The sequence below is a fragment of the Salmo trutta genome, chromosome 30 (genome assembly GCF_901001165.1).
Source record: "Salmo trutta chromosome 30, fSalTru1.1, whole genome shotgun sequence".
NCBI lineage: Eukaryota > Metazoa > Chordata > Actinopteri > Salmoniformes > Salmonidae > Salmo > Salmo trutta.
In genome coordinates, this window is record NC_042986.1 from 10,806,837 (window position 1) to 10,820,008 (window position 13,172).

The following is a 13,172-nucleotide window of genomic DNA, read 5'->3' on the forward strand; positions in this document are numbered from 1 at the left end:
TACCTGTGGATGCATTTCAAGGCCTACCTTCAAACTTTGCTTGACATCATGGGAAAATCAAAAGAAATCAGCCAAGACCTCAGAAAAAGAATGGTAGACTTCCACAAGTCTGGTTCATCCTTGGGAGCAGTTTCCAAACACCTGAAGGTATCATGTTCATCTGTACAAACAATAGTACGCAAGTATAATCACCATGGGACTACGCAGCCATCATACCGCTCAGGAAGGAGACACGTTCTGTCTCCTAGAGATGAACGCACTTTGGTGCGAAAAGTGCAAATCAATCCCAGAACAGCAAAGGATCTTGTGAAGATGCTGGAGGAAACAGGTACAAAAGTATCTATATCCACAGTAAAATGAGTCCTATATCAACATAACCTTAAAGGCCGCTCAGCAAGGAAGAAGCCACTGCTCCAAAACCGCCATAAAAAAGCCAGACTACAGTTTGCAACTGCACATGGGGACAAAGATTGTACTTTTTGGAGAAATGTCCTCTGGTCTCATAAAACAAAAATACAACTGTTTGGCCATAATGACCATCGTTATGTTTGGAGGAAAAAGGGGGAGGCTTGCAAGCGGAAGAACACCATCCCAACCGTGAAGCACAGGGGTGGCAGCATCATGATGTGGGAGTGCTTTGCTGCAGGAGGGACTGGTGCACTTCACCAAGTAGATGGCATCATGAGGAAGAAAAATTATAAGGATATATTGAAGCAACATCTCAAGACTTCAGTCAGGAAGTTAAAGCTTGGTTGCAAATGGGTCTTCCAAATGGACAATAACCCCAAGCATACTTCCAAAGTTGTGGCAAAATGGCTTAAGGACAACAAAGTCAAGGTATTGGAGTGGCCATCACAAAGCCCTGACCTCAAGCCTATAGAAAATTTGTGGGCAGAACTGAAAAAGCATGTGCGAGCAAGGAGGCCTATAAACCTGACTCAGTTACACCAGCTCTGTCAGGAGGAATGGGCCAAAATTCACCCAACTTATTGTGGGAATCTTGTGGAAGGCTACCCGAAACGTTTGACCCAAGTTAAACAATTTAAAGACAATGCTACCAAATACTAATTGAGTGTATGTAAACTTCTGACCCACTGGGAATGTGATGAAATAATTTAAAGCTGAAATAAATAATTCTCTATACTATTATTCTGACATTTCACATTCTTAAAATAAAGTGTTGATCCTAACTGACCTAAGACAGGGAATTTTAACTAGGATTAAATGTCAGGAATTGTGAAAAACCGAGTTTAAATGTATTTGGCTAAGATGTACAGTGGGGGAAAAAAGTATTTGATCCCCTGCTGATTTTGTACATTTGCCCACTTACAAAGAAATGATCAGTCTATAATTTTAATAGTAGGTTTATTTGAACAGTGAGAGACAGAATAACAACAAAAAAATCCAGAAAAACGCATGTCAAAAATGTTATAAAATGATTTGCATTTTAATGAGGGAAATATGTATTTGACCCCTCTGCAAAACATGACTTAGTACTTGGTGGCAAAACCCTTGTTGGCAATCACAGAGGTCAGACGTTTCTTGTAGTTGGCCACCAGGTTTGCGCACATCTCAGGAGGGATTTTGTCCCACTCCTCTTTGCAGATCTTCTCCAAGTCATTAAGGTTTCGAGGCTGACGTTTGGCAACTCGAACCTTCAGCTCCCTCCACAGATTTTCTATGGGATTAAGGTCTGGAGACTGGCTAGGCCACTCCAGGACATTAATGTGCTTCTTCTTGAGCCACTCCTTTGTTGCCTTGGCCGTGTGTTTTGGGTCATTGTCATGCTGGAATACCCATCCACGACCCATTTTCAATGCCCTGGCTGAGGGAAGGAAGTTCTCACCCAAGATTTGACGGGACATGGCCCCGTTCATCGCACCTTTGATGCGGTGAAGTTGTCCTGTCCCCTTAGCAGAAAAACACCCCCAAAGCATAATGTTTCCACCTCCATGTTTGACGGTGGAGATGGTGTTCTTGGGGTCATAGGCAGCATTCCTCCTCCTCCAAACACGGCGAGTTGAGTTGATGTCAAAGAGCTACATTTTGGTCTCATCTGACCACAACACTTTCACCAGTTGTTCACTGAGTCATTCAGATGTTCATTGGCAAACTTCAGACGGGCATGTATATGTATTCTTGAGCAGGGGGACCTTGCGGGCGCTGCAGGATTTCAGTCCTTCACGGCGTAGTGTGTTACCAATTGTTTTGGATAAGAGCGTCTGCTAAATGACTTAAATGTAAATGTAAATGTTTTCTTGGTGACTATGGTCCCAGCTGCCTTGAGATCATTGACAAGATCCTCCCGTGTAGTTCTGGGCTGATTCCTCAAAGCTCTCATGATCATTGCAACTCCACGAGGTGAGATCTTGCATGGAGCCCCAGGCCGAGGGAGATTGACAGTTCTTTTGTGTTTCTTCCATTTGCGAATAATCGCACCAAATGTTGTCACCTTCTCACCAAGCTGCTTGGCGATGTTCTTGTAGCCCATTCCAGTCTTGTGTAGGTCTACAATCTTGGCCCTAACATCCTTGGAGAGCTCTTTGGTCTTGGCCATGGTGGAGAGTTTGGAATCTGATTGATTGATTGCTTCTGTGGACAGGTGTCTTTTTTACAGGTAACAAGCTGCGGTTAGGAGCACTCCCTTTAAGAGTGTGCTCCTACTCTCAGCTCGTTACCTGTATAAAAGACACCTGGGAGCCAGAAATCTTTCTGATTGAGAGGGGGTCAAACACTTATTTCCCTCTTTAAAATGCAAATCACATTTCTGACATGCGTTTTTCTGGATATTTTTGTTGTTATTCTGTCTCTCACTGTTTAAATAAACCTACCATTAAAATTGTAGACTGATCCTTTCTTAGTCAGTGGGCAAACGTACAAAATCAGCAGGGGATGAAATACAGTGGGGTGGGGGGAAAAGGTATGTAAACATCCGACTTCAACTGTATATATAAATATTTTTTTCCTGACTGTCCACAGTTTTACATGTGACCCATATCAGATCTGCTCATTCACACAGATGTAGCCTCTGAAGTAGCACACAAATGCAATGCTCATTTCCTGTCACTGTTCCTTTACATTTTGCGGGGGTTGTCATGGTAAAGGTCATGTCCAAAAAACAACATTTGAGCAAAAAAATCTTATCTGAGGGTTCCATCAGAGGCCACATATGGAGGATCGAGTTTGTATCAGGATTCAGATCCACATATGGAGGTGGTGTAAATAGGAAGTCAAAATATCAGATTCCATGTGTTTTTTCGCTGTTCACACATTAGGGAAAAGATCAGAAAGGTATCAAATAATATTAATGAATTAAGCTGCCTGTGTAAACGAAGCCTTATGCTTTTTAAGTGACAAACAAGTTTCTCTCAAAAAAAAAACATGTGATGTTCGACATGTGGTACAGTAGTTTCTGAGTTACAGCCTCTGTTTGGTCATAAACACAAAGACCTTGGCCAGTGTGTGTGTGTGTGTGGTAGTTGGAGCAGGAAACTAACATGAGGCTGGCTGCACTCCTCTGGTACTATTTGTTACTTTATTCACCTTTAGCAGGACTTCCTACAGGCAGTACATTCCAGGTCTTAGCCAGCCCAGGGCTAACTGGACACCAGAGGCTGTATGAATGGATAAGAGCCTGTCATCACTGAATACTGACGTACAAATCCAACGGCAGTAAAACTGGGAAAGTCCATTACAATCAAATCTATCACTGTGTACTTGTAAATAAAATTGTAGCTGGATTATTTTGCTTCATCAGTATCAAAATTCCTGACATAGGAATTATTTGGCCATTAAAAGTGTGGGGGTGTACGTGTGTTTACGCACCTATGAACTTGTGCAGGAAGACGAGCGAGGCAATGTTACTGGCTAGGCTGAGAAATCTGTGTGAGCACGTGTCTGTGTGCGTGTTTGAGTACAGTATGCATGTTTACGCACCTATGAACTCGTGCAGGAAGACGAGCGAGGCGATGTAGCAGGCCAGACTGAGCAGCTCGGCTACGATCATGAGCCAGTGCCATGTCTGGATGGTGAGCGCCACCATCAGCAGCTCAGTGAGGATCAGTGAGGTGAAGGAGATGGCCACGATGTGGACAAACTCTGACTCAAACAGCAGCAACGCCCCATACATAATGATACTGCCTAAGGAGCACAGAAAACAGGCAGCACAACGTCAAGAGCACTGCCACTGCCATGGTGTGTAGCTGTGCATGTTTTTTTGTTAATTGTCAAAATAATGAAATCAATCAATTAATCAGTAAATGAATCAAACAACCGGCAGACAATTTGGTGCCATTAAAAAGCATGATTGTGTGGCTACATACAGTGCCTTCGGAAAGTATTCAGACCCCTTGACTTTTTCCACATTTTCTTTCGTTACAACCTTATTCTAAAATGGATTAAATAAATAAATAATCCTCACCAATCTACTACACACAATACCCCATATTGACAAAGTGAAACAGGAATTTTGAATTTTTTGCAACCAAGCAATGAGGTCGAAGGAATTATCTGTAGAGCTCCGAGACAGATCTGAGGCACAGATCTGGGGAAAGGTACAAAAACATTTCTGCAGCATTGAAGGTCCCCAAGAACACAGTGGCCTCCATCATTCTTAAATGTTAGAAATTTGGAACCACCAATCAGGCGTTTATGGTATGGTAGAGTGGCCAGAAGGAAGCCACTCCTCTGTAAAAGGCACAACAGCTCGCTTGAAGTTTGCCAAAAGGGACCTAAAGGACTCTGACCATGAGAAACAAGATTCTCTGGTCTGATGAAACCAAGATTGAACCCTTTGCCCTGAATGCCAAGCATCACGTCTGGAGGAAACCTGGCACCATCCCTACTGTGAAGCATGGTGGCGGCAGCATCATGCCGTGGGGATGTTTTTCAGCGGCAGGGACTGGGAGACTAGTCAGGATCGAGAGAAAGATGAAACCTGCTCCAGAGCACTCAGGACCTCAGACTGGGGAGAAGGTTCACCTTCCAACAGGACAATCACCCTAAGCACACAGCAAAACAATGCAGGACTGGCTTCGGGATAAGTCTCTGAATGTCCTTGAAGGGCCCCACAAGAGCCCAGACTTGAGCCCGATCGAACATCTCTAGAGACACCTGAAAATAGCTGTGCAGCGACACTCCCCATCCAATCTGACAGAGCTTGAGAGGATCTGCAGAGAAGAATGGGAGAAGCTCCCCAAATATAGGTGTGCCAAGCTTGTAGCGTCCTACCCAAGAAGACTCAAGGCTGTAATCACTGCCGAAGGTGCTTAAACAAAGTACTGAGTAAATGGTCTGAATACTTACGTAAATGTGATATTTCCATTTTTTAATACATTTTGCTTTGTCATTATGGGGTATTGTGTGTAGATTGAGGAGGGAAAAAACTATTGAATACATTTTAGAATAAGGCATTAACGTAACAAAATGTGGAAAAAGTTAAGGGGTCTGAATACTTAGCAAATTAATTGTATGTACAGAACCAGCCAAAAGTTTGGACACATCTACTCATTCCAGGGTTTTTCTTTATTTCTCCTATTTTCTACATTGCAGAATAATAGTGAAGACATCAAAACTATGAAATAACACATATGGAATCATGTAGTAACCAAATAAAGTGTTAAACAAATCAAAATGTATTTTATATTTGAGATTCTCCAAAGTAACCACACTTCGCCTTAACAGCTTTGCACACTCTTGGCATTCTCTCAACCAGCTTCATGAGGTAGTCACTTGGAATGCATTTCAATTAACAGGTGTGCCTTGGTAAAAGTTAATTTCCTTCTTAATGCATTTGACACATCAGTTGTGTTGTGACAAGGTAGGGGTGGTATACAGAAGATAGCACTATTTGTTAAAAGTCCATATTATGGCAAGAACAGCTCAAATAAGCAAAGAGAAACGACAGTCCATCATTACTTTAAGACATGAAGGTCAGTCATTTCAGAAAATGTCAAGAACTTTGAAAGTTTCTTCAAGTGCAGTCGCAAAAACCATAAAGTGCTATGATGAACCTGGCTCTCATGAGGACCGCCACAGGAAAGGAAGACCCAGAGTTACCTCTGCTGCAGAGGATAAGTTCATTAGAGTTAACTGCACCTCAGACTGCAGCCCAAATAAAAGCTTCAGAGTTCAAGTAACAGACATCTCAACATCAACTGTTCAGAGACTGCGTGAATCAGGCCTTCATGGTCGAATTGCTGCAAAGAAACCACTACTAAAGGACACCAATAAGAAGAAGAGACTTGCTTGGGCCAAGAAACACAAGCAATAGACATTAGATAGGTGGAAATCTGTACTTTGCGATTTTTGGTTCCAACCACCGTGTCTTTGTGAGACGTAGAGTAGGTGAGCAGGTGATCTCCGCATGTGTGGTTCCCACCGTGAAGCATGGAGGTGTGATGGTGCTTTGCTGGTGACACTGTCTGTGATTTATTTTGAATTCAAGGCACACTTTGGGCTCCCGAGTGGCGCAGCGGTCTAAGGCACTGCATCTCAGGGCTAGAGGCGTCACTACAGACCCTGGTTCGATTCCAGGCTGTATCACAACCGGCCGTGATTGGGAATCTCATAGGGCAGCGTACAATTGGCCCAGCATCGTCCGGGTTAGGGTTTGTCCGGGGTAGGCCGTCATTGTAAATAAAAATGTGTTCTTAATTGACTTGCCTAGTTATAGAAAAGTAAAAAAAAAAAAAATATATATATATATATATATATATATATATATATATATATATATATCAGCATGGCTACCACAGCATTCTGCAGCGATATCCCATCTGGTTTGCGCTTAATGGGACTATCATTCATTTTTCCACAGGACAATTACCCAAAACACACCTCCAGGCTGTGTAAGGGTTATTTGACGAAGGAGAGTGATGAGTGCTGCATCAGATGACCTGGCCTCCACAATCACCCGTTTGGGATGAGTTGGCCTGAAGAGCGCAGGAAAAGCAGCCAAATGCTCAGCATATGTGGGAACTCCATCAAGACTGTTGGAAAAGCATGCCTCATGAAGCTGGTTGAGAGAATGCCAAGAGTGTGCAAAGCTGTCATCAAGGCAAAGGGTGGCTACTTTGAAGAATCTAAAATGTTTATAACTTGCTTATAATTTGTTTAACACTTTTTTGGTTACTACATGATTCCATATGTGTTATTTCATAGTTTTGATGTCTTCACTATTATTCTACAATGTAGAAAAACGTATATAACAACAACAAAAAACCTTGAATGAGCAGGTGTGTCCAAACTTTTGACTGGTTCTGTAAATCACAAGGGTCATTTCAATTCATGTGGCAAAGGGAAACTCTCTGCGACAATAGAGTGCCAAAATTAAGACAACACCTGTAACTGTAATGCTCAACCTGAACATTGGCTCTGCTTTTTCTGTTATGCAACACTTTGCTATTATGAAGAAAAATGGACAATTGGAATACAACTAAGAAAGTTTTCAACACAGTACAACCAGACCTATAAATTTTGCATAAAAAAAAGAGGGAATCGATGTCGCGATTTCTCACAGTTTCCCATGTCAGGAAGAGGAAAAGGAACTTTTTCACTTTCCATCTTTTTTTTTTAACGCTTCCATAACCTTTCTGATTGTTAATGTGACCTCTAAAAAGGGACGTAAAAACACACTTCCTGCGATTGAAAATGTAATTAATACCAACAGATCTAACATGGGATGTATCATAGTTCTGTATCGAATACAGTGGCATTCTCATCACATTGAGTAAAAATTGTGGAAGGGTCAGGGTCAGACAGAAATCATTTTCCTGTTAGACATTCGTATACATTTGACAATAAAGTAACCTTTATCTCCTTATTATTATTATTCTTTTTTTTTTAAGCATACAAAACATTGCCTTCGTGGAAAACTGTAACGGAATAAATACCAAACAACCCACCAACGGCCTTAAACACAGAAACCAGGCCCACTCAATAGCAAAGAAGAAGGAAAAAGGATCATGGCTAAGGATCTTCCATCAACTGGAATATTCTGCTAAACAAACTATTTGGAGAGGGAAAGGTGGGAGGTAAGGCTTGAGCACTGAGCGGTAGACAAAAGGTTTAGGGGTGTAGTTTGGATGCTTCTGGCAACGCCTTTGCAACACAAATGGGCCGTGTGGTAAAACCACCTTAGGTTATTTAACATTTACAAAGCACAGACATAAATAAACTCTACTACTAGCAATTAAGAAGAAAGTGTGTGGGCTGGTGGGGAGCATCATGGATCCTACACCACAGGGCAGGGCAGTTTCTAAAGTAGTACCTGTGTGAGAGAGGCCTAAGGGATTAGTTGTTTTCCAACAACAAAACATAACATTCCTATCTATGGGAATGAATATCAATAGATACTCAAGCTACCGAATGTGTCATTATTTCCACAACCGACTTACCTTGATAAATACTTATTAGGACCCATATCAGAAACGTCTTAAAGGACAGAGGTCGACCCTGAAAAAGAGGAATATTCAGAACGATTTTAAACAATGAATCCACACACATTAAGTACTAAACGTTTAATGAAAACTGAGATATGTGCAAATATGTGTGTGTAAAGTATTATCGAGGGTGAAGAGAAGTTTATGCAGTATGTATTAAAACAATGTTCCCTGTCATAACACAATGCAAATTACACAGCCAATAAAGACATGTATTACCTTCAGGAGATCCTTATATAACTCAGGATAGAGCATGGCTACTTCTGACTTCACATCTTTATCCAACACAAGGGAGAACACAGGGAACATGGTGTAGATGGTGGAGTAGCTAAAACAAAGAACATTCACAAAAATAATTAGCAGATTGCAGACGATAGTAGAGAATACTATTATTTTATTTACAAAAAAAACCCAAGTCATTTCTCAAGCACGTCATTAACAGACATTAATTGCCAGAGAACATTAACGGTAGGATGTAAAATACTTTACTTTCGGATTGAAGCATCACGTATGGTTATGTGCCTACTAATATTAATTCTCACAGATTTCAGTACAGTTCTCTGACCTCCATTCTAAGGCTGGACAGAGGGGGTTTTGATGAATCAGTAGGGTTCAAGTCATCTCATAGTAGTGTCTTAGCAACACTACGTCAACACAATCTAAATATCAACAAAACATGGAGCTAACACATAGCTGAAATGCCATTGTGATAAGCCACCGCTATTCAGAAAAGATCAGCTCACCCAATAATGAGGAATCCTTGGTAGAGGGGTACAGAGGCAAAGTAGAAGACAGAGGAGAACACAGCCTGGGGGAGGAAGAAGTGATCACGGATGAGTCATCATTACCGTATGTAGAACTTGTGTGCTTAACTTTGCATTGACAACTGTAATACACAACTACAAAACACCATTGACACAATTTGCCAAAACACGTTACTTTCATCTAAAAATGAGTCAATTGATTGAAGTAATAGCTCTAAGAATAGTTTATAAAATAAATAATAAACCTATTATCATCACTCTGGGGAGGTACGACTTCTACTACGTAGTTTAGAACACTGACTAACACTGACTACTAGTATGATTCTACATGGTTTGAGCAGCAGCCAGACATTGAGCTGGGCCAGCTCATGCCCTATAACAAACAGTTAACAGCTGTGGCTGTGGGCAGCGTTAATTCGAGACACATGGGGGCCTCCCTATCGAATGAGTCTATGGCCTGGTGACTCACATGGCTTTCCCTTTTTCCTTGGTCTGGGAGACTAGCAGGCTGAAGAGCTGGATGCATGGGCTGTGGTACTCACAAGGGCTGAGGCTTGGGGTTGACACTGAAAGCTGTGGCCTCCCAGAAGAGCTCCTGGGGTCCCTTTCTCTGATTCACTCCCCACCCTGCTCCAACTCACTATGCCTGGCCCTAGGTACCCTCACTACCCACTGGAACTGGGGCTCTGGGGCTGGTTCTGCAGGGTCCCAAAGAAGCTTCTGGCACTCCCTGTCCTGACTCACTCCACACCCCGCTCCACTCTTTGGTACCCTGGTCCTGCCTACCTGCATGGTGCTGATGCACAGGCTCCGGTGGATGACGAACTGGGAGAGGCCGGCAGATCTCTTGTAGCTGTTCCGCCCGTGGACCATGAGGAGTCGGCCCAAGTGCTTGAACTGAGTCACAGAGAAGTCTGCAGCCAGCGATGCCTGCTTCCCTTCCTGTCAACAAACAACGTGGTGGTGGAAAATAAGAGAAATTTACAAAAAGGTTAGCAAAGGTCTTCTTTAACCAGAAAAACACTTTTTACGAGTGTATATAAAGAATAGTAGGTCCAAAAGTTTAGAGGAAAAGTTGAAACTAAGTGATCAACTGAAAATTGGAAAGGCCAAACTGCCACTTTGACTAAATACTGTATAGTTCCCCATTTCTGCCAATAATTACTAACTATTGAGTTTATGTAGAGCTCTTGTCCGTATTTGCTGAATGGGTCAGAAAGAGCAATCTGTCAATGAGGTAGGAACTCTGCATGGTTGACCCGTCAGCACTACAGTTCAAGCAGTCCCAATCAGAACAGAAAGACAATACCACTCTGTCACATTCATTTCCTCTACACCCATGACATTCTTTCACACAGTCAAAAAGTAATCATCTGTGCATGATATAACATAAACAAGTGACAAATGTATGTTAAAAAGACGCTCTGGCCAGATGGAAGCCAACTCTCAGGAAACACACAACACATACCGATGGCAGAGAGTGTGTGTTTGTGTGAAAGCAGTGTCAAGGCGACAGGGACAGAGAGATTCTTACTTTGCCCTCCACTCCCACGCCACAGTCAGCTTCCTGGATCATGCTGACATCGTTTCCTCCGTCCCCTAAGAGAAAACAAACAGATATCAGTGGAAGTGTCAGGAGAAATACGTCTGTTAATGTGACTCACAAGAGAGAGGGCTGTGTGTGTGTGTGTGTGTGTGTGTGTGTGTGGGTGTGTGCGCGCGACACCCTTGATCTGACCTCTGCAAACTGTTTATCAAGACCACATCATGAAAACAATACCATTCGACATCGTTAACATACAGATCAGTAACCCTGCAGTGAAATGCCACTGGAGAGTTTCAGTGAGCTGAATTGTTAATTAACACTGTAATGTCCCAATAGAGAAAAGCTTGGGGGCTGACACTGGGGAGACTCACCTACAGCGCAGGTGAGTTTGCCTGTGCGCTCCTGCAGCAGCCGGACTATCTGGGCCTTCTGGGTCGGAGCGCAGCGGCAACACACCACGGCAGGACACTGACACGCCAGCTCCATAAACTCATACTCATAGAACTTCAGACACACCTGCAAGAGACGCACAGTATGACAGACGAGGCTTGAACAACAAGCCAGGGGTCAACGACCGACTGTGGTTTACGTCTGTATTTTTATCAATGATGTAGACTCCTTCCTCAATGTCTGTTACATTTATCTAGGAAGTTGTCAATTGAGACCCAAAACAATGCAGCAGTGTGATAGGATAAAACTCAAAACAAGCTGAGGGTTCTCAAGTGTCTCAGTTAGTCTAACATGGGAAAAAGTCTGACTCTTACCAATACCACAGCCACCACTAAAGGCCTCTTCAGTAACAGTGCTTTGGTTCGTCGTACACAGATAAGGTAAAGTGTTCAGAGTGAGGACGGTGCTCAGCTTACCTCCAGTGAGTCCCCTGATATGACCAGGGCACAGTCGTGTTTCCTCCGGAAAGCGTTGAGCTCCAGGTGGGCCTCTCCTCGCGTCGTCACCTAGGACCACAGACAGTACATGGCTTACCATCACGGTCACAGACATACAGATAGCTATCTAACCCGCAGGAGTAGCTGCTCTCCTTACTGCAACTGTCATCCATACTCTAGATTAGCATCAGGGTGAACTGATCAACTGTCAACTGAGCATCCAAACCATAACCATAACTGAACATGTGATTTGAAATGCCAAAGTAAGTTATAAAACCATAAGGAGGACCAGCTCAACCATGGCTCATTTTGTGGGTTTCTATAGACTACTATTTATTACCAAATATGGAGGTTGATTGAAAACATCCCATAGTTTCTGCAACTCTATCAAACTCATATGTGGACTCACAATTTAAAAAAATGTGGAACTGGAAATGACCACAAGACATCAATCTGTCAACTAATGTTCTGCACTGGTATGGCTATAGTCCTCTCCTATTGCCTGTTTATACGTCAAGTCATCAACCCAGGTGCCATTTGTGTCGAACCAGGAAGCCAATAGCAGATGCCCTGGCTATTGGTCAAATCAAAAGTCACAGCCCCTGCCCTGCTCCGCTGGGAGAAGCAAGGGGACTGTTTTCATGCTGTGCCAGCCATTGTTATCCTCTTCCAGTAACAACTGTTGTACACAACTCCTAACATTCCTATGGCAGGCAAGCTCTCCCTTTCTGCAACTGGAGATCGGCCAAAAGGGAACTCAAAGGACTATCAAAGCAGTAGTGCAGTTTGAGAGCTAAGCCTGCAAAACAAATTAGGAAGTTAGGTTCTCTGTCACTGTGTTCCCCAAGGGAGTGGTTCAGCTGGTCCTTACCAGCCTGTTTCCAGACCTGGGTTCAAAAACTATTTGAAATCTTTCAAATACTTTGAGCGTTTGCTTTAGCCTGCCTGGAGTGTCGGGTTGGCGGGGTTTGTACTTTTGGGACTTATCTATTGGTTATATTGCAACAGGGAAGATCATTCAACCACATCTAAAGTATTTGAAATTATTTCAAATAGTATTTGAAACCAGATTTTGAGAGCTCAGGTCTGTTTTACACTGGCCTGGATGCTCATTCCTGTGTGAGGTATTTATTGTTGGGCTTGCCAGCTATCCAGAGGATCTTGGCTGGGCTGGGGGACTACATAACCCCCACTATGGGCCTTCACCACACAGAGGATGGATGTCCCAATAAGGTCAGGGCAGACAGGAAACTGTGGATGCCCTTGTGAACTAGGAATGACTCCTTATGCTAAAGCTATTTATTCTAATCCACAATAAATATGGTATTGAAATAGCAGTGGTAAAACAGAAAAATGCCCTCTACTGCTTCTCCACTCACCGATCTAAAGATGTGGATGTCCTGGTTGCGGGTTACCAGATGGGCATTCTTAGCCGTGCACGTGGCTGTTTCCAGCTTATCTCCAGTTAACATCCACACCTACACATGTAATAACAGTTTAAAAATGACATTTTTGTGTGATTAACATTTGACTT

General features: G+C 42.8%; 1 protein-coding gene across 1 annotated transcript in view; it reads right to left on the reverse strand.

Annotated features, from left to right (window-relative positions):
* atp9a (ATPase phospholipid transporting 9A) overlaps positions 1–13,172 on the reverse strand; it is a 40,370-nt gene that overhangs the window by 2,972 nt on the left and 24,226 nt on the right. Inside the window, exons 19-27 of the mRNA XM_029722699.1 lie at positions 13,018–13,116; positions 11,618–11,707; positions 11,123–11,267; positions 10,740–10,804; positions 9,992–10,147; positions 9,185–9,249; positions 8,661–8,769; positions 8,397–8,454; positions 3,937–4,140 (exon numbers count right to left, since the gene is read on the reverse strand). Coding sequence (XP_029578559.1) covers positions 3,937–4,140; positions 8,397–8,454; positions 8,661–8,769; positions 9,185–9,249; positions 9,992–10,147; positions 10,740–10,804; positions 11,123–11,267; positions 11,618–11,707; positions 13,018–13,116 — 991 coding nt within the window. The remainder of the gene's footprint in view (positions 1–3,936; positions 4,141–8,396; positions 8,455–8,660; positions 8,770–9,184; positions 9,250–9,991; positions 10,148–10,739; positions 10,805–11,122; positions 11,268–11,617; positions 11,708–13,017; positions 13,117–13,172) is intronic.